General features: G+C 32.6%; 2 protein-coding genes and 2 long non-coding RNA genes across 4 annotated transcripts; 2 read left to right on the forward strand and 2 right to left on the reverse strand.

Moving 5' to 3' along the window:
- Positions 1-5,508: 5,508 nt before the first annotated feature.
- LOC141343310 (protein rapunzel-like) lies at positions 5,509-9,736 on the reverse strand. The gene is made up of 2 exons (XM_073847904.1): positions 9,601-9,736; positions 5,509-8,083 (listed from the first exon to the last, which is right to left on the reverse strand). The coding sequence occupies exon 2, from the start codon at positions 8,079-8,081 to the stop codon at positions 6,900-6,902; it is 1,182 nt and encodes a 393-aa protein (XP_073704005.1). The 5' UTR covers positions 8,082-8,083; positions 9,601-9,736; the 3' UTR covers positions 5,509-6,899.
- Positions 9,737-9,845: 109 nt separating this feature from the next.
- Positions 9,846-13,918, forward strand: LOC141343030 (uncharacterized). Its single transcript, XR_012356704.1, has 4 exons — positions 9,846-10,028; positions 11,471-11,558; positions 13,470-13,535; positions 13,795-13,918. It is a non-coding gene; the product is annotated as an uncharacterized lncRNA (long non-coding RNA).
- LOC141343028 (protein rapunzel) lies at positions 12,960-16,221 on the reverse strand. The gene is made up of 3 exons (XM_073847626.1): positions 16,149-16,221; positions 15,421-15,496; positions 12,960-14,124 (listed from the first exon to the last, which is right to left on the reverse strand). Exon 3 carries the CDS (start codon positions 14,073-14,075, stop codon positions 13,395-13,397), a length of 681 nt encoding a protein of 226 aa, XP_073703727.1. The 5' UTR covers positions 14,076-14,124; positions 15,421-15,496; positions 16,149-16,221; the 3' UTR covers positions 12,960-13,394.
- LOC141343029 (uncharacterized) lies at positions 13,999-17,164 on the forward strand. Its single transcript, XR_012356703.1, has 4 exons — positions 13,999-14,138; positions 15,826-15,928; positions 16,157-16,274; positions 16,481-17,164. It is a non-coding gene; the product is annotated as an uncharacterized lncRNA (long non-coding RNA).
- The last annotated feature ends 5,299 nt before the right edge of the window (positions 17,165-22,463 follow it).

Here is a 22,463-nt window from a genome sequence, read left to right on the forward strand (position 1 = left end):
CCACAGAGAGCACAACAAAGATTAATCACATCTCATGAGATGATTTGCAGAACATTTTTTGGACATGATTGGCTGTTACATAAATGTAAATTAATTTATACCAACTTAAATACCTTGTGTACATATTACTGCTTCTTTGCATAAATACATTTCTATTCAGTCTTGGAAACAGGAAAAAATGTTGGTTCAGAAACTATAAATATTTAGGAAATCATTATTCTGTATTTAAGTTTAGTATAACATACAGTTAAAATAAAAGCGTTCAAAATAGCATTACATTATATATATATATATATATATATATATATATATATATATATTTATTACAACATTTGGGAGCTGAGCACAGATCTGGTGTGGATTCCAGTGAACTTTATCTCTGGACTGTAAATGGTTTATTAAAGACTTTTATGTTAAGTGATTACCATGCAATTTAATCCTAAACTGACTTCCAGATCCCAGATGCTCTTCATCTCTTTGTTGAAGGTTTAATGATTTACACTACCAGTTAAACAGTTTAATTTTTAATGTTTTTTATTGAAGTCTCTTCTGCTCACCAAGACAGCATTTATTTGATCCAAAGTACAGCAAAAACAGTAAAATTTTAAATATAGGTACTAATTAAATTAACCTTTTCTATTTGAATATATTTTAAAATGTAATTAATTCCTGTGATTTCAAAGCTGAATTTTTAGCATCATTACTGCAGTCAAATGATCCTTTAGAAATCATTCTAATATTCTGATTTGCTGCTAAAAAAAAAAACGTTATTATTAGTGTTATAATAGTGTTGAAAACAGCTGTGTAGAATTTTTTTCAGGTTTCTCTAAAGAATAGAAAGTTCAGAAGAACAGCATTTATCTAAAAAAGATATATTTTGTAGCTTTATATCTTTATAATATTTTCAACGCATTCTTGCTAAATAAAAGTAATAATTTCTATAATTTTCCCCCTACTAACCAAGCTTTTGAATTCTTTAGAGTATAATGTTACAAAACCTTTTTATGTTAGATAAATGCTGATTTTTGGATCTTTCTATTCATCAAAGAATCCTTAAACTGTTTATAATATTGAAAATAATAATAATAACAGCAAATCAGCATATTAGAAAGATTTCTGAAGGACCACGTGACACTGAAGACTGGAGTAATGATACTAAAAACTTTTCTTTGATCACAGGAATAAATTACATTTTAAAATAGATTCAAATAGAAAGCAGTTATTTTAAATAGTAAAAATATTTCACAATATTACTGCTTTTGCAGGCTATATAATATAATACAGGCAGGAAGAGTTCAGAGCAGAAAAAAACGTTTGACTGGTAGTGTTATAAATATTAATTATATCATATAAATTAACTGACCTTTGAAGGCTGATTGTGTAAACCAGTTCTTGGGTTGTTTATTCTGTAGAAGCCCACTAGATGGCATCAATCTGCAGATCTGATTTTAACTAACCAATAATACCCATAGTGGAAAAGTGTGAATATCAATAAAAGAAGTTGATCACAAATGGGCTATATCTACAATGCAGTCCATTCTAATAGATTGTCACACTTTTCTCAAACCTTGTGTTTTTTCTTTATTATTACTGGCATGAAAGTGAGATGGAAGGGAAGCAGTTACCGACTGTCAAAGTTGGAAATGTTGTGGGAATGAATCAGGCAGAAAGGAGGGAGGTTTATTGACAGTCTGATGTACTGCAGGTGCTGAGGAGACACACACACTGTTTAGAGTCAACAGAGCGGAGGAGTTGAGCTTATCTCACCACCAGAGAGAAAACACTGAGACAGAGAGATTCCAGAGTGCTGACGTGTCTCTAGAGACAGATAGTGAGCGATGTGCTTTACAACAAGAGCTTGAAATTACTGAGCAAGTTTTGTGGCAAAGGAATGCATGTAATTCCTCAGTTACCATTACCCTTATGTATTTTGTAGGCACAGTCAGACACATCAGAAAGGTAAATCCAGTGCAGAGGCTGAGGGTGAGCTGGTGTGTGTCACAGACTCACAGTACAAATGTTTTAATGCTTTTTATCAGATCAGGCCACTTAAAGGCAGGAGGCTGGTCGATGGTCCATTCTGATGAATAGGTAATGTCATTAGCTCAGGCTGTGATTGGCAGATGCAGCCAAAGTGAGGTATCATGGGATTGATGCACCAACCCTTGGCAGTACTATGATGTTGGGCTTCATAAAATCACTTATTGGTTTATTAAATATTGATATCGACTTTCCTGGAGTAGGTTGGGCTTTTATTTTCAATATATAACAACAAAGTCAGAAGCAGTTTGTAGTAAAATATCTGTTTAAGTATATATTAGAACTGTTTTAGGAACTAAAGAGCTTTTTCTAGTCATTATCTCCGGGTTTGATGATATTGAAAGTCATCCGTTAGTTCCTATGTGTTTTAGCGCCATCTGCCTGAAGAATGTGCATAACAACAAACAATATTTATTTTTATTTAGTGTCAAACGTACTGTATTTCATCTGTACTGTCACTATGTCATACCAAAATAAAATACATTTGTTTTAAATTTAATAACAGACGGGTGTAACTGAAAAACTTCATCAGAGATGGAAGCCCCATGGATCAATAGCTCCAACCAGGACAGAAGCCTCAACCGCTAATGAAAAGGCTACAGGAGTTTCTCCACCTTATTTTTGCAGTGTAAGTAAGAATTGCAAACTAAACTGTTTTCCTTTAATGCGCGAACATTCAGATCCATTAAATGACTAAAAGGATAACAAAGTGCAGTAAACGGTAAAACTATTTATGCTACAAATCAATTTATGTTCGTAAATTGAAATAACATGATAACATGTGCAGTATCAAGCAGCATAATAGACTATCTTGTATGTATATGTAAAATAACTGGAAGCAAATGGCACCGGAAGCACATTCAAGTTTCAAATCTGCAAAATAATTCAGTATTCAAGTGATGTAAATGCCTTTAAAAAAGTTTAAAACCATTCTAAACTTAAGTAGTTTGACTACTTTAAGTAGGCTATCCACCTTTTTCTTGCGCTACAAAACTGTGTCTTCATAATTAAGATAATACATTAAAATAACATGGTAAGACACACCAATCTGCAAAATCAATCAGCAAACGAGCTGTTTTGTACAGCTAAAAATAGTTGGACGCATTTGACCGGAAGCCTGACCCATAAAATGTACAAATGCCTGCAACCGTTCTAATGGAAAAACGGTGGATACTTACTTCTGTATTTGTATATATTGACTATTTTGCAATAACCTAAAAATTTATTGTTTTGTATTAATAATCAAATGAGTATAAAATCCTTGTTGAAAAAAAAAAAACGGCTAAAACCAGCATAAGTTGGTTGGCTGCTTTTAGATGGTCAGCAGGCTGGTTTTAGAGGGGTTTTGCCCACTTTCCCAGCTTGGCCAAGCTGGTTTTAGCTGGTCAGGCTGGGAGACCACCATCTACAACCAGCTTGGCCAGGCTGGGAGACTAGCTAAAACCAGCTAAATCCATCTTAAACCTCAAATCTAGGCTGGTTTTAGCTGTTTTTTTTTTTTACAGCAGGGATGAGTAAAATGAGTGGAAATTAGGGTTACCATCATTAACTAAAGACCATTACAATTCCATTCCTTAAAGTATTATATTAAAAAACTTAAACCCCTTTTATTTCAGCTAGTTTTCAAACCAACATTTTGTTTAGTTTAAGTTGAAGTACTAAAATAAAACTACAAATTAAAACAATGTTGAAGTCAAAAGTTTACACACACTTTGCAAAATCTGCAAAATGTTAATTATATTACCAAATTAAGAATGAGGGACTCATTCAACTATTACAGAAGGTTATAACACTCACACATTGATGCTCCAGAAGGAAACACAATGCATTAAGAGGCAGGAATTTAGAGATCAGGCTAAATTTAACTTATTTTGTCTTATGGAAAACTTGTAAGTATCTTCTGTAGCTTCTGAAGGGCAGTACTAAATGAAAAAAAATATTATATTTAGGCCCAAAAAAGAAAAATGTGCACATCTTCATACTTTTCAAAAGTTTTCACTCCCTGACTCTTAATGTTTTTCCTTCTGAAGCATCAGTGAGCATTTGAACCTTCTTTAATAGTTGCATTTGAGTTCCTCGGTTGTTCTCTGTGTGAAAAGATGGATCTCAAATTCTCATCTCAAAATCTCCAACTCATTGTTGGAAAGGGTTCAAATACACAACAATGCTGAAAAACCAAAGAATTGGTGGGACCCTAAGAACAGTGTGCCTTTTAACTGTTCGGGACAAACAAAGGATTTATAAACGGCTATCACTAAAAAAAAAAAAAAAAAACAGCTGTGGATGATTCAGGTAAGAACACAGAATTAAAAATCAAGTGTATGTAAACTTTTGAACGGGGTAATTTATATAAATTCAGCTATTATTTTCTCTTGTGGACTATATTTAAACGTCTTTTATGTGAAATATCTTATTCAGGTCAGTACTAAATAAAAAACAACACGCATTTTGTATGATCCCTTTTATTTTGGTAAAATAATTAACATTTTGCAGATTCTGCAAGGTGTATGTAAACTTTTGACCTCAGCTGTTTATTAATGCTATTTTTCAGTCTTCATGTTATAATGCTAACAGCTGATCTGCTTTAAACAGCATAATTTAAAAAGCATAATAATAGCAGCAGCATATAATATGATCACATACTAGCTTAAGGCCCTCCTGAGTGTAAAATGATGGATTGTTCCCTGTTTCCGCACTTCAGTGATCTTAATGAGTGGATCTGGAGAGCTGATCACAGCACTCTGGAGCTCGTCGCCGGTATATTAACAGCGAAAGGTTACTCACCCTCTATTTCTGCAGCCCCTGGCCAGAAACTGCTGACTTATGTACAAAAGCAGTAATTTAATTAGACGTGGCTTTGAGTGCTATATGTGTCCACTTCAGAGAGTTAATAGCAATGAATGTCAACAATCGCTTGTAAGTCATGTTAATGTGAAACATGCCATATGAGACGGAAAACTGAAGTTAGATTTATTATTGGCTATAATCTTGAAAAAGCTAAATCTGTAAACGATTCAACCACAGTTGTTTCTTGGCAATATGGAAGTTCAACTTTGAACCAACATGAATTTTTAAAGGGTATATTTTAGTCTATCATGCGGTCTCTGCTGTGCAAGACATGCATTAGTTTCCTGAGACGTCTTGCTGTAGGCTTTTTTATGGCTGATGAGGAACAGATACTGTCAGCTCATGTTATTATCATGCAGGCTAAATGGGGAAGCACTTTTCTTTGCCATTACTTTCCAGTCTCATTGCTTTAGTTTTTATTACTACAAAGAATTTGTTTACATAACTGCCTACTGCATTTAAAGGGAATGTTATAACATTATGATGCAGACATGCTCAGTAATAAAGCACAAATATTCAACCTATTTTGTTTGAAAATGTGCCATTTACATGGTAGTGTTTAATATTTTCAAAGGAATAGTTCACACAAAGACCATCCAATAGTCAGATGACTATTTTATAGGAACAGATTTGGCGAAATGTAGCATTACATCACTTGCTAACCAATGGACCATCTGCAGTGAATGGGTGCCATCAGGATGAGAGTCCAAAAAGCTGATGAAAACACAATATCACAATAATCCACATGTAATCCCCAGACAAAAGTCCATTTACATTCTGTAAAGCCAAAAAGTGCATGTTTGTAAGAAACAGATCCATCATTAAGGCGAGACACTGCAGGTGAATAGGGTTAAAAAAAATACGATAAATAATTATCACCTTACTTACATAGTTGATTGATTACATTGATAATTGCAAACATTTTTGTATTACTAGTTTTCTAAAATTTTAAGTTTAAATATGCAAATGAGGCATTGTTTAATGAAATATGCGCTAATTTGCATACATTTCTAGTACAAAAATCACTGAATGAAGTCAGTTTCAAAATTCTTTTTTTTTTTTGACATATTAGAGTCAAAAGTGTTTACAGATTCTTTTTTTTTTTGACATATTAGAGTCAAAAGTGTTTACAGAGGGAATTTGGGGTATCTCATTTTGTCACTCCATAAATTAGAAAAAAACAGTCAGAAAACAATATATTTTCTGCAATTTTGGGGGAAATAAAATTGTATATAATCAAGCAAATTATATATAAACAAATCCCTCTGTAAAAAAAACTCCAGGATATAGACAGGAATACAAATGTGAAGTTTGGTGCGTGTAAGTGTTACTGAAGTGGAGATTTATGGCCCAGTGTAGGAGGAAAAAAACTCATTTTGAGAAAACAGCCTTTAAAAATATGGATTGTAATTGAAATCTATTGACACAAATAGATAAAGTGCTATAAAAGAAACACGTAACAGTGTATTTTAGATGTTTTCTTTCCACTAGTCTGGAAAAACACTTTATGAACAACCGAAAACCCAAAATCTCAAACCTAACAGGTGCATGAAAAAACTGTTTTTGCCTGCAGTATCTCCCCTTAAGATGTTTGTGACTTCAGTCCATTGCTTCCAGCTGAAATATGAGTCCTCTGTCTATAACACTGCTTTCTTGGATGAAAAAGTCATCTTGATAAATATGCTCAGATCAAGCACTGTTTACAAGCAAAAACAGTCTAGAACGGTTCTAGACAAATACCTTTTTTCCATATAATGTGTAGAATTTTTATGTGAACTATTCCGTTAAAGTGTTCAAATGCATTTATTTCATAGAGTAAAAGAAACTGTTAAAACATTTTTTTTTTAATTTACAGATGGAATGGTGATAGCAACCTTACAATGAACATATAACAATGACTTTGACAATGAGTTTTTCAAGGCATATACATAATATATAGCAAGTAAAAGTGCTACAGTTGCAAAATGTTAGATAGATATGAAATAATAGTAATTATATGTTCATGTCTAAATCTACTCTGAATGCACACAAACATTCACGTTCTTATGTTTCTCCCAGTAGTGACATTCTCCAGGAAAACTCGACAGAGCAAAGCTGTCCTTGTGACGACTGACTGCGTGAACCAGAAACCCGGCTAACTGCTTCTCCAGAAGCTCAACGACAGCTTTGGCGTCTCCTTTCCTCGCAGGACCTTCCATCATCTGCTTGATGCTCTCGTCAGGCACAGGCTGAGGGTTGCTGCTGAACGAGACCACCAGGTTGGTGTCATTTCCTTGAGATACTTCAAAATAATTCTGTCCGGCCACACACTGAAAGTTTTGTCCGGCTCTCAATTTGCTAATTTTGCCCAAGTTGCCAATGACTCTGATGGACCAGCTCACCCAGTCGTACTTCTTCACCAGGAATTCTAGCAGTTCCTTTGCCGTTTCCTGAAGGTTCCCATCTTCTTTTTCCTTCACAAGCCTATTGATGTCCATTTCAGCTTGCTCTGGAAATGATTCAACACATCTCTCTATCATTTCCTTCATTCTCGTCTCAATTTCTTGGATCTTCGTGCTCCACTCTCGAACCTTCTCTTGCTCTGATTCCTCACCCTGAGTAAGGAAGCAATATCCCAGCAGAGCGATGATTCCCAAGCAGAGCAGCTCCTTCAGTCTGACGCAGAAGTCTTCCAAGACTCTTCTGTTCCTAGCCTCATATTGTTCCACAACATCCAAGATCGGTTCTCCAAACGTGCTGTTCCCCATCACAGCATCGTAAAGCGCACACAGATTTTTCTCTCCACCTGTTATAGAAAAATGCTCTAAGAACAAGCGTTTTTTGACCTCTTTATACTCAGGTTTGGCCTCTAGAATGTCGATGTATTTTCTAAACTGGTTCCGCAAATTTTCCTCCACAGAAAAGAACTGGGTATCCAAACGCCTCCTTCTGATCTCCGAGTCAATGTCCTGTAGCTGGCATGAGAGGACGTCCAATTTGCTTCGCACAACTAGAAACTGATCTTTGACATACGTGACCTCCTTGCTTTCCACATTGTCCAAGACCAGCCTCAAAACTGGTGCAGAAGCTTCAAATAGAGGACACAGCTCTCCAACAGCGCTGGCCAGCACCTCGGCTCCTCTCTCAAACATCTCCATTACGGCTTCAATGGCCTCCTTCTTCTGGGCTACAACCCGCTCTAGTGGACTGGACATTTCTTTAAAAGCAAAACCAAAACACACACAAAAAAACTCATTTCATTTGATCTATAATGCACTTAAGGTAAATTATTAAATGATGTATGCAATTTGAATTAAGCTAACAGTGATGTATAAGCGTGATGAAATATATTTTTTCTTAATTTCTTATATCTTAGTACAACCCTCTAGTTTTCATAACTGATCTGCATTATGCATGTACATTTAGTTCTTTTTGATTTCAAAATGCACTCAGTGGGTGATTTTTGTTGCTTTATGTTCACATAAATGCAAAAGGTCATGTGTTTTAATTAAATTTGATAGTCAAGTTTTTGTTCAGCTCTCTTTTTCAAATTAATTGTTCAGACTGAGATTTTTAAAAATAGCCAAATGTACCTTTATTGCCTTAATTATTAAAAAATAAATGTTAAAAAATAAAATAATGTTGTTCAATAAAATACAATATGAATCATTAATGCAGACAAATTATTTTGTTCAGTTGTCTTTAAATTAAACAATAGGACTGCACCGTCATAGGACATTTAAAAAGGCCCAGTTAACTCTTTTAATACATATTTATCTATCTATCTATAAGTATTTTATAGTAGGTATAGGTGGTATTATAAATGAAAAACACAATGACATATACAGTACAAAGGATAGTTGTAAAAAATGTAAGAAAATGTTTAAGGGTTGAATCTACCATCACCTTTAAATGGTTAAACTAGCTTATAAAGATCAGTCATGCACAATAAGGATAAATAACTTGAGGAGTTGAAATAGCTATAGATGATTTTATAATAATGTTGTTCAATAAAACACTCCAAGTTTCCAAATTATTATTATGTGTTTTAATTAAATTTGATAGTCAAGTTTTTTAGCTCTCTTCTTTAAATTAATTGATCGGACTGAGACTTTTAAAAATAGCCAAATGGACCTTTACTGCCTTAATTATTAAAAGTAAATGTTAAAAAATAAAATAATGTTGTTCAATAAAATACATAATGAATCATTGATGCAGACAAATTATTTTGTTCAATTTTCTTCAAATTAAACAATAGGACTGCAGTTTCATAGGACCTTTCAAAAAAGGCCCAATGAACTCTTTTAATGCATATCTATCTATCTATCTATCTATCTATCTATCTATCTATCTATCTATCTATCTATCTGTAAGTATTTTATTAAAAACACAATATATACAGTACAAAGGACAGTTATAAAAAAATGTGAGAAAATGTTTAAGGTTTGAATCCATCACCCTTAAATCGTTAAAGTAGCTTATAAAGATCAGTCATGCACAGTAAGGATAAATTAACGTTAAAATAACGATAGATGATTTTATAATAATTTTGTTCAGTAAAACACATAATGAATCATTTAGGCTGTATTCGTAAATCCAGAGTTCAGGACACACCTTGCTAATCTGTCTAAAGCTCTAATGCAGTCTGCCTCACATGATTGTGTCCTAATTATGCGCATCCTTGACATCACATCATCATCCCTAGCAAAAATATACGTAAAACAGGTTTCTCACGTCTCTCAGGATGAAGAGCTGCTGGTGTGACCTCCAAGTTTCCAAATTATTCCCACAGTTTTAGGTTCGACTTCAAACCAAAATGTCGTGATCATATGCTCAGTGTGGAAAAGATGTGCGTGTTCGTGAGTGTGTGTGATGGAGAGAGAGACAGACGGTGAGAGAGAGAGGGTGAGTTGCGCGCACTGGTAGGTTTGGGGTGGTTTGGAAAGCTGTTGGTAACTGTCGGATCAATGATTCATATTTGACTGCGGTGTATTTTTATAGTTTGTTTACAGATGGATCTGTGATGTATGGCTCAGGGATAATTTTTTACACGAGACTGTTTAATTGCATTTTATTTTGCGTCTTGCGCAACATCTCGCGCCACTGGATTAACACGAACCTGCGCAGATTTGGGATTTTCACATCCCAGTATACCAGAAAAGGTATTTCACGGATTATTTTTTTATCACACATTTGTAGTTAGTATAATATCATTATCCTATTCTGTAGTATTGCATTTGTTGTATTTGACACATAACACGATATTCGAGTGTCTAATAGATTGTGCGTAAGTGTGGTAATGGATAGCGCAATGGTTACAAATAGATGCCACTTTCATTTTAATAAATGCATATTATAGGTATTATTTATTGAAGTATTTATCACTATATTGTAGGCTCATATAGCCTATATTTGACGCATTAGACTGGGGCTAGTTGTCACAGTTTTTCATCCAGAGATTTTTTAGGTTTGTTTTTAAAAAGAATGTTTTTTTTACAGAAGTACTTTAAATAGCAGATGCACAGCAGATGACATTTAGTTCTGTAGCTAATTCTGGGGCAGTGTTTAACTGTCCATTGTCCCTGTCAAATAATAAATTAAAATAAAAAAATAATATAATAAATAAATGTTGATGTTTCAACCATAATTGTCCAGGAAAATTATTTTTATTATTATTATGTTGAAAACTGCTTTTTATTATTATACTGACTCCAAGCTTTTGAATGGTATAATGTTACAAAAGCTTTTTATTTCAGATAAATGCTGATCTTTGGATATTTTTATTTATCAAAGAATACTGAAAAAATTTACTCAACTGTTTTAAATATTAATAATAATAATAATAATAATGTTTTTTGAACAGCAAATCAGCATATTAGAATGCTTTCTGAAGGATTATGTGACACTGCAGATTGGAGTATTGATGCTGAAAATGTAGCTTTAAGGAATAAATTTGATTTTAAAATATATTCAGATAGAAAGCAGTTATTTTAAATGGTAAAAATATTTTCAAATGTTACTGTTATTGCTGTACTTTGGATCAAATAAGATCTATATATATATATATATATATATATATATATATATATATATATATATATTCACTTTCATTTGCAATAATTTTATTTTTTAATTTAAAGGAAAGAAGGCAGCAACATAATTGCTATATCAGTAACAATGTGACGTGAAATTGCCCCGACGTGAAAATTGACCTTGAGAACAGCCAGTTAAGTCTAGCTTCATTTTGGCTGAATGCATTTCAGCACAGCTTTTATGTTTGCGCTTGTTTACCTGATAAAACATATCAGATGATTTTGGTATTTTAATTTTGAGTGTAAAATGTCTTAATTTTATAGTTTATTTTATGTTTATAGATAACCACTGCTAGACAAAAGCATGTATGCATGTATTATTTTTATTACTCAATATTATGACTTTATTATATAAAGCCTTTATGACAACTTGCCCTGGTCTGTGGCACTTCGAAGAACACTTTTTTAATGTAATGCATTATTCTTAAATGGCATTTCCACACCTTGCCACATTGTCTTAGAATGTTATTATTATTATTATTTTATATTATTATTGTTATTATTTCTTATAGTCATGTGTATCCAGTTGGAGGACTCTATCTCTGGCCAGTTATGGCTCAGGATTTGGCTGAAGAGTTGTCTGACAGAAAGTCACAATGGGTAAAGTGAACCTCTTAATTTCTTAACTTAATCTTTTTTTTTTTCATAATGAAAAAGAAGCTGCTACTATTATTAGCTTGATCATAATGTATTTGTTTTTAGGGTGTGTATTTGTGCTTATGTGAAGAATAGCTAGATATGCTCAATTTTGTGTGTAATCTGGGACATCTAGTGTCAGGATGAGAAGTTGCATACAGAAAAAATTCTTCATATCCTTCATAGACATGAAGTTTCATCAGGTATGCATGCAAAAACAGTGAATTGTACTATGGGTGCATTGGTGGTATCATATTTTTCCTCAATTCTACTGTAGTCAAAGCCTCCTTGAGTGAAAGTAAACATATTTATACACTTCCAGTCAAATGTTTTTTAACAGTAAGATTTATTATAAGATTATATTTATAATATTTATTGACTCTTTTGCTCACCAAGCCTGCATTTATTTAATTCAAAGTACAGCAAAAACAGTAAGAGTTTTAAAATGTTTTTACTATTTAAAAGTAACTCTTTTCTATTTTAATATATTTTAAAATGTATTTTATTCCTGATTTCAAAGTTGAATTTTCAGCATCTTTACTTTAATCTTCAGTGTCACATGTTCCTTCAGAAATCATTCTGAAGGAACATGTGATTTGCTGCTCAAAAACATTTATTATTATTATGTTGAAAACAGCTGAGTAGATTTTTTTCAGTTTCTTTAATGAACAGAAAGTTCAGAAGAACAGCATTTATCTGAAATGGAAATCTTTTATAACAAAAATGTCTTTTTCATCACTTCTAATCAATTTAAAGCATCCTTGCTAAATAAAATTAATAATTTCTATAATTTAAAAATAAAAAAATAAATTCAACTGACTTTTGAATGGTATAGTGTATAATGTTACAAAAGCTTTTTGTTTCAGATAAATGCTGATCTTTGGATCTTTTAAATAAAATTTAAAAGTAAATTAAATGCTTCTCGAATGATTTCTGAAGGATCATGTGACACTGAAGACTAGAGTAATGATGCTGAAAATTTAGCTTTGATCACAAGAATAAATTACATTTTAAAATATATTCAAATAGAAAGTGGTTATTTTAAATAGTAAAAATGTCACAATATTACAGCTTTTGCTGTATTTTGGATCAAAAAATGCAGGCTTGGTGAGCAGAAGATAATTCTTTAAAAAACAATAAAAATCTTACTGTTCAAAAACTTTTGACTGGTAATGTACATCCAAAAATAAATACATACATACATAAAAAAACAAACCTTTTAATGTACAATTGTGATATTTTTGATATTTATGAAGAATATAAACGCTATGATGACACTATTTGACACTATTGCACACTGTGGCTGTGTGACTGTGTCTTGAAATTAAATCAAGAGAACGTATTTCTCATATCTTTATTTATTTATAATACTGCAGAGTACATTAGACAATGGCAAAAAAACATACCAATCAAATTACATTCTATATAGAGATTAATGAGAAAAGTATTTTGGGGCTACATGTAATTAGAATTAGAGATTTTGCATTCAATATAAATAACTATTTGGATTTTGGCTTGGGCAGATTCAGTTTTAATGCACTGTACGGAAAGACAAATACATGACTTTAAAAAAATAACATCAGTGTATGACAGTTCAATATCACTTTTGTTTTAAAAGTGCAAGTATTTGCAGGAAAACATTAGGAATGGGTTAACAGGTTGTTCACAGTGGTTGCAAGGTAGCAGCTACAATGTTTTGAGTAAGACAGACAACTAGATGGACAGCAGTCACTAAGGCAATGATAGATAAAATAGATAGAGAACACAGAAAGGTAGATTAAAGAGAAGTTGTGGGAAAAGTCACTCATAACTGTTTAACACTTCCGACATCTTTCTGGCCACATCTTTCATTTTCTCTTCCCACTCGATGCGCAGAGCTTCCTCATCATCTCCTACAATGGCAGCGTAACTCATCAGAGCAATGAGGCCGATGCAGAACAGGTATGTGAGTCGAGTGCAGAGGTTTTCCATGACACGTTGATCGCCCTGTGAATGTTTCATGTAGACCTCTAGGATGGGCTGGCTGAAGATCTTGGATTCGCCCATCACACCTCCATACAGCGTATGCAAGTTCTGGTCACACTGATTGATCACAAAGCTCATTTGAAATTCTTTCTTGCGCTGTTCATGTGCTGCTGATACCTCCACAGTGTCCATGAACTTGGAGAACTGATTACGAATGTTTTCTTCTAAACGACAGTACAGGCCATCCACAGTCTCCTTCCTGATCTGAAGCAATACGTTCTGGTTCTGCTGTGAAATTTCGTCCAGGGCTCGACTGACGCTGCCAAACTCCCGTTTGAGTTTCTGAATGTCTTCATCGTCCACGTGGAGCAGCACCACTCGGATGAGAGAACCAGCCACGCCGAAGATGGGATTGACCACCGCTGCCGCTGATGAGATGGTGGTCACACATTCAAGAACTTTAACTAGACCCCTTTTGAGCTTGTCTTGGTCTTCTAAAATCTCATTTTCAGCCATTGCTTCTGGAGGAAGAGCCCTTCCCAGTGATGTTTGCCTGAAGAAGAAACTGATGATACAAAGGTATACAATATTATCACTTCAAATGCTGTCATTTATTTGTTTATATTTATTGATGCATTCATTTTATTATTTTTTTTTAGACTGTTTGTGTCTATGTGCAGAAGTAGGTGGTGTTTCATTCCCGAATAAATGAATCGTTAAAGGGATGGTTCGGAGTAGAATTGACTTCATTGCTATCCACTCCGAAGCCCATCTAAATACCCCATCCTAAGTTTTTTTTACCTTAGTCAAACATTTATGAAGATATTAGAGTTTTTCGAATTGCTTGTTACAGGAGTGAATGGTACATGTGATGTATCTCGTAAATTGCACCACTAAACGTGCAAGTAATCTTACCAAACTCGTACAGTAGTGTAAATAGGTTATGTACTCACAAAACGCTGCATCAGAACATTTGTAAGTCCACCATGAGTGTTTTAAAAACACGTTTTACCCGAGAACTACTAGTCTCAAAAACCTACAAGTCGACGTCACTTCCCTGGTTTGAAAAAAGCACGTAAAAGTCCTCCTACTACATCTGTGTGCATGTCAACTTGTAGGAGGACTTTTACGTGCTTTTTTCAAACCAGGGAAGTGATGTCGACGTGTCGCCATTTGTAGTTTTTGAGACTAGTAGTTCTCGGGTAAAACGTGTTTTTAAAACACTTATGGTGGACTTACGAATGTTCTGATGCAGCGTTTTGTGAGTACATAACCTATTTACACTACTGTACAAGTTTGGTAAGATTACTTGCACGTTTAGTGGTGCAATTTACGAGATACATCACATGTACCATTCACTCCTGTAACAAGCAATTCGAAAAACTCTAATATCTCCATAAATGTTTGACTAAGGTAAAAAAAAACTTCGGATGGGGTATTTACATGGGCTTCAGAGTGCATAGCAATGAAGTCAATTCTACTTCGAACCATCCCTTTAATTAATCGTTTTGAATGATTCACTCACATAAATAGTCACTTGTCGTCACCTACTGATGCGTCTGTTTAACTTGCAGAAAGAGTCACTGAAAATTTCCTGCCACTTCTGAAAAGACTTGACTTTTTTTTTTATTACATTTTTGGACTTTTTATGGACCACTTTGAACTTTCCTTGCCCTTTTTTGAGAATGGATGTGAAAAGAACTGAAGAATTCTTAAATTCTTCTTGTGTTCCACAGAAAAAATGTCAACTAAAAAATGTCAACAGTAAATAATGACGTATGTTTTTATTATTTTTTTTAAATATTTATTTATTTAAATGTTCCTCAAATATCATCTTCAATATGCTAAAATTAGGTCTTACTTTGAAATGTCTTCTGGGATGAAGGCAAGTTGCTTCTGATATCATAAATGGATGTATTTTCAAGAACCTGATAGAACTGAGATAAAGTACAATTCAGTGATATCAACTCATTTAAAGTGTGTAAGTGTACAAATCTTTAAAAAAAAAAAAAATTAATTAAACAATTTAATGACACTATTGCATAAATAGGCCACACATGAATTATAACCAAGCTTATATCTACAAAATGTATAGAAATATTGGAAATCAATAGATTAAAATACTGGTTAAAAATAACCAGAAATATATCTAACATTACTTTATAGACTGTGAACAGTGTAAACACTTTTTAGTACCATTTTTATTTTAATATTTCTCTAGCATTTCAGGTTTATTTTTCTTATCCAAAGATTTCTCTTTTTACAGAGTGCTGGATGTTTGTTTACAGCTCTGGGATGAAGAAAACATTTACAACTTTATCAAGCCGGGACACTTCAATACAACACCTCTCTGTTTTTTCTCAAGCAATGTAAGTATTGGAAAGATCTTCATCACATCTAGAGTAGATGACTTCATCCAGCTGCTGTAGTCTGTTATAGCTCCCCCTAGCTGCTGCTTTATGTTTCCTGTTCATGCTAAGAATCATATCCTCTTTCTGCCATTTTCAAACTTTAACAAACAATACCTAAAAATTTACCCATTGGCATTTGCCTCATTTTGTTGCCTGTGACAAATTTTTCTATTCTTACCTCTTCAGTTTGCAACCTCCCTCGACTGTGCGTCTTCCCAGCAGTCACTGCAGGATGGGCAGTTTCATCTGAGCTCAGCGTGGAGGGGTGAACAGATGGACTATACCATTATCTTACAGGGACCTGGTAAATGAAACAGATTTGCTCTTTCATTGACCTTCAAATATTCTTGATGCAATAAATTCGTCTATCTATCTATCTATCTATCTATCTATCTATCTATCTATCTATCTATCTATCTATCTATCTATCTATCTATCTATCTATCTATCTATCTATCTATCTATCTATCTATCTATCTATCTATCTATCTATCTATCTATCTATCGTAGATGCTGTCTGTGATGCTGCAAGACTCCAGATGTGTCATGTGACCTGTCATGCTGCTCTGTGTTCATGCACACTGTGAAAGGACGTAGACCTGCTTTAGACATTATACAATGATATTGCTGGTAATGTATGTTCTTTTAAAGGTGGAGTAATCCAAAATGCATGTAGCCAGTTCCTAAAACTTAAAGTTCCTGTTTTCCAACTTGTGCACCAAAACTCAGACACGATGAGGAAGTGGTTGGCAGCCCTATGACACAGATTGCATAGACAAAGTCAGACAGACATAATCTTTTTCCTGTTATTTTGTCACACAACGCTGTATAAGAGCAGTTTGTCATGCAGGACTCTTGATTCTCCGCTTTTAGAGTGAAATTACTCTTAAAACTGATGAAAATGAGTGTAAATGGCTATCCAAAGTGGAGACCCTGCAATCGGATGATAGCAAAGACACAGACAAGGACTGAAATGTAAGAGATTTTTCTGACATTTAGTTCATTGATTTGACAGCATGAGTATTAAAATGAGTAAACCTGTTTAAAAATAGTCTAGAATGCAGCTCATCACTAACTATAATTAGTGATCAAGATTAAAATCATTTCAACTGGATGCCAATACAAACTTTCTCATTTTCATTTAATTTAAGTTAAAGTACTAAAATACCTAAACCAATAAATAAATAAAAAATGCTAATAAATAAATAAACACAAAAAATGCTTTTCTTACTTAGATTTTTGTCTTTTTTAGCCAAAATATCAAAAAATTCATAAATGAAGAAGAATTTCTAGACAAGTAAAAAAAAAAAATCTTATTTTCAGAAATAATAAGTCAAAATTAAGTGAGTTTTTGCTTAAAACAACAAGCAAAATAATCTGCCAATGGGGTAAAATAAATAATTTTATTTCAAGCAGACAACTAGATTGTTTTGCTTACCCCATTGGCAGATTATTTTGCTTGTTTCAAGCAAAAACTCACTTAATTTTTACTTATTCTTTCTAAAACTAAGGCAATCATTTTTACTTGTCTAGAAAATCCTACTATACATTTAAGAATTTTAATTAAAATTAATGTGACAAAATATAAAAATAAAATTGAATTCTAAATATAAAATTACACTCTAAAAATCCTTAAAAAATATGGCATAATGTACTGTTTTAATATAAACAAATTTTTCATACTTTATTTATTTATTTATTTTAATTTTGCAATTCATCAGTATGGTTGGGTTTATCAGTATGGTTTATGTATGCCTTTAGCCACAAGATGTCACTTCAGCTCATAATTAATGCAGCAGTGTTCATAATAACTAAATATACAATGATCAGCATGATTTCAGATATGTGTGATGAGGATCTGTGGGGTCATGGGAAATCAGACTAGTTTGTCCTGTTAACTGAATAGAAACACTTTCAGTTAACTAAGCTTGTTTTGTGTCTGTATCATTTGTTTTATAAATAACATGGCAGATTGGGTTTTATTTTGTAGTAGCATTTGATTGACATGGCAGATTTTTGGAGCAGGAAGTGAATACAATTTCTGAAGTCAAATTCGTTGTCATTTTTGTATTTGTTAAAACAGATATTTCAAATAAATTCACTGCAGTGGCCTCCATGCTGAGATTGCATGAACCTGCCTGCGGCCATGTTTTGCAATTTGACTTTAGTAATTGAAGCAATAATACTAATAATTATTTCCTTTATACTTTATACAAGTATTTCCGGCAGCTAAAAATGGCAATAAAGTCAGTTATTATATATATTATATATTGTTATATATACACTATATTGCCAACAGTATTGGGACTACAAATCTTAATGTTTAGGCATATAATGATATTCTAGGGTATTGTGTGCTTCTAATTTTATAGCATCAGTTTGGGAAAAAAAAAAATTCTGTTATATCATGACAGTACCTCTGTGTATAAGGCAAGGTTCAAAAAGAAATGGTTGATTCAGTCAGTGCTGCAGAATGCCAAGTCCTAATCTCAGCTGAACACCTCTGGTGTGACATAAAATGCAGACCTTGAGCCAAAAACTCATCACCAAACACCAATGACTTGTACATACACTATATGGACAAAAGTATTGGGACACCCCCTTCTTTAGAACAGAAAGCGGCACTTCTAAAACAGTGGCAACAAAGATAAACATAATTTATGAATTTAAAATTTTTATTTCCATCTCTGTTGCACCAGTTTGGAAGTGTCTAAGATGACTGTAGCCGTATGTACAATTCATTGGTGTTTGGTGATGAGTTTTTGGCTCAAGGTCTGCATTTAAAGTCACACCAGAGGTGTTCAGCTAGGATAAGGACTTTGCTTTCTGAAAACCTTCAGGTTTTTCCATACTGACTGAATCAATTATTTTATTTTTGAACCTTTCCTTATACACACAGAGGCATTGTCATGTTAGAATAGAAAAGGGTCCTGTCCAAACTGTTGCTATAAAATTAGAAGCACGAATTCCCTAGAATATCATCATATGCTCAACCCTTGTGCGGTCAAAAAAAAAAAACGTTACACATAGGTGAAAAATGTTCAAAAATGTCCATGTCCTTAAACTGTCATAAAAATGTGATTTATTAATGTTTTTTTCCACTTCCACTAATGTTGTTTTTTTTAACCAGCATTTATTCTATCCATAGATACCAAACATTCATTAATTTTCAGAATTGTAAACCTTTAAATGCTGGTTTGTTTACATAATGTCACAGGTGTTTTTTATGAAAAAATGAAAAATAGTAGTTAGTTTCCATATACTAAATGCTAAGCAGAATTTTTTCTTTGCTTATTAGATTCTTGGGTGTGTCAGTGAAGAACAACAACATTAATTTTGAGGCATTTATATTTGTTATGTAGTGTTAGATTTAGATTGAAGCCTTGCCGATAGAATGAATGCCTATTAGCAAATATTGCATCATTTTATAGTCAAATGGCCCTGGGTTAAAAAAGTGCATTTTTGTCCTTAAGGTCCTGAGTGTGAGTATTTTTTGTACGGAGATTTGTAAAATTGATTTTTTTACAGGAAATGAGGTTGAAATATTAAAATTTCAATAAAAATAAACACCTGAGCCAAAATGTATGCAGTTGGCATTAACACAGGCACACTTATAACAAAAAACAAAACTGAAATGGACAAAAATGTCCATAAGTTTGCACAAGGTTTAAACATTAAGATTTGTACTCATGGAAATTGCTAAAGTAGTCAAACCTGTTCATTAGAAGGTGGTGTACCAATACTTTTGGCAATATAGTGTGTATCTGTGAGATGTATGTCCAGTGAGATTTTCGTTTGCTCGAGGAGTCTGACAACAGCCAGTGCTCCAAACATTGATCTGATCTCATCATCATCATTATCATCATCTGTCTGGAATCACATGAAGAAAAACAACAAACTGAGACAGACTAAATCCAGAAGAACTGTGGCAATGTCCCCAAGATGCTTCAAGAGTTAATTTCATTTAGTTAATAGAAGTTAATTGAAAAAGTCTATTTATTTGACAGCATCCTCATTTTACAGCATTTTTGCACAAGTGCCTAAAACTTTTAACAGTACTGTAGCTTTGCAGGTAGGTTTCTTGAAGCGCCTTGGAGATATTGCCACAGTTCCTCTGGATTTAGTCCATCTCAGTTTGTTCTGTTTCTTCATGTCATTCTAGACAGACTGGATGATGATGAGATCTCTGTGTGGAACACTGGCTGCTTGTGCAAACAAAAATCTCACTGGATTATTACAATTAATGTCTGAATTAATGTTTGGAAATGTAAACTGATATTTTCTACTGACACTCTTCAATGAAATAACTGACTTAAAGCCATTTTTCAGCTGGTGAAAATACTAGTGTTCTAATAATTTTGACCACCACTGTATAGCACCCTTAGAGGTTTGCCAGTTGTTTTTTGTGCTTTAGTACTGTTGTTTCCAGTCCTGATCAGTCTAATCTAAGTACTAGACAGTCTACAGGCAACCTGCCGCTCTCTGCACATTAGGTCCATTCTTTAGACTCAAGAGATCGATAGACGTCCAGATCACAGGAAGCAGGCAAATGTTCAGTGGCTTGTTGGAGGCTTTATATGGATTGCAGTCCATTTCACCTAAGCGGGTTTTTTGATGCTCTTAAAAACGACAGATGAAACCTCAATCCCCAAACCCTACACCACAAGACTCTGATTAACAGTGAACACCAGCGCTTTACAGTTTTTCTTTGTGCAGAGAGGCTGCTTGAACTTTATAATAAAAACAGTTTTTGTTATATATATATATGATAAATAACTCTATATAATTAAATGAAAATTTGAAAATTAATAAAAAAATAAAAAAATATTGCAGCTTGAATTTTTAATAAAATATCAAGTATTAAATAAATGTTTAATAATTTAATTAACTGTAATTAATTTAAATGCATCCCATGCATTTTAATTGAAAAAAAAAAGAAAAAGAAGTTGGCTTTAAATAAATTTGTAATAATTTAATTAATTTGAATTATTTTAATTGAATTTAAATAATTGAATTTAAATTTACAAATAAATAAATAACAGTTGTAATATGTTATGTTATTAAGTGTTGTTGAGATTCTATTTGATTTTTATTATTATTTAGAAATATTTTTCATTTTAATATTGTTTAGCATTTTAATAAACTGCTGTGTTTTTTGTCGTTTTTGAAATGATAAAACTAAAACTGAAACACGCATAACAAAATTACTACAAATAAAAAATGAAAATATAGAAGCTAATCAAAAATAAAAATACAAGTATAATAGAATACAAATACTATGTACACTGTTATACAGTAGAATTGGTCAGAAAATAAGGTAGAAACATATTAACATAATTATATATACAAACAATACAGCATTTTTAGAAGTTTATTCATGTTTAATTTAAAAAATAAAGGGGAAAAATAAAGGAAAAGTCAATAAATTCTATATAATTTTAATTATGCTTTTGCATTTACTAAAATATATAGATATTTGTTTTTTATTTTCTATTTGTTTAATCATGATGTCCATTTGGATATATAAATTAGTCATAAAAAATCAGAAAACAATAGTCAATAATATCAGATCTTAACAAAAAACATTTAATCCGAAACACTGGTCCAACAAAAAACACACAGAGAAACTTTTTGGAATTTTGTGTGGCATGCCCCCCCCAAAAATGTCCAGGCTGATTCTATTACAAGTGCTGTCATCACTATATTACTGCTATATATGCACAAACACATGTTGTTGACCTTCAGAAAGGTCAGAAGAGAGAGAAACACAGAGAACAGCATTGCACTATGAGGCTCTCACACATTGTGTGAAATTAGAGCGAGTGCAGATGGAGCCAAAACAAGATCAATATACCGATTAGAACCTTAATACGCTAATGGTTTGGCGAACGAGTGGACAGAAATAAACCCATGAGCGCAATCAGAGTGTCATTTACCTCCTGCTCCCAAAGACTGAAACTGACACTTTATTTTCTTTAAATCAACTTCCCTTTATTGAAATTAAGTTTCCATGCGTCCCCAACAAATATGACCTAAACATAAACTTTAATAATTACAATAATAATAATTTCTTTGTCTACATAATACATGTACTTTTTTTGACATGTTTCCGCTTTAAAAAATAAGAAAAGAAAAAAAAAAAAAAAAATGAAGAAATTTGGCCTTAAATACATTTTTGATAATTTAATTAATTGTAATTACTTTGAATATAATTGAAATAATTTAATTTGAATTTACAAAGCAGCCTTAAATATATTTTTAATAATTAAATTAATTGTTATTATTTTTAATAAAAAAAAACATGAAGGAAAAAAAAAGAATTTGGCCTTAAATAATATTTTTTTTTATAATTTAATTAATTTTAATTATTTTTAATGGAATTGAAATAATTTAATTTGAATTTACAAAGCAGCCTTAACTACATTTTAAATCTTAATTTAATTCATTTGAATTCTTTTTAATTAAAAAACATGAAGGAAAAAAAGAATTTGGT

Source organism: Garra rufa, chromosome 9 (assembly GCF_049309525.1).
Source record: "Garra rufa chromosome 9, GarRuf1.0, whole genome shotgun sequence".
NCBI classification, from domain to species: Eukaryota; Metazoa; Chordata; class Actinopteri; order Cypriniformes; family Cyprinidae; genus Garra; species Garra rufa.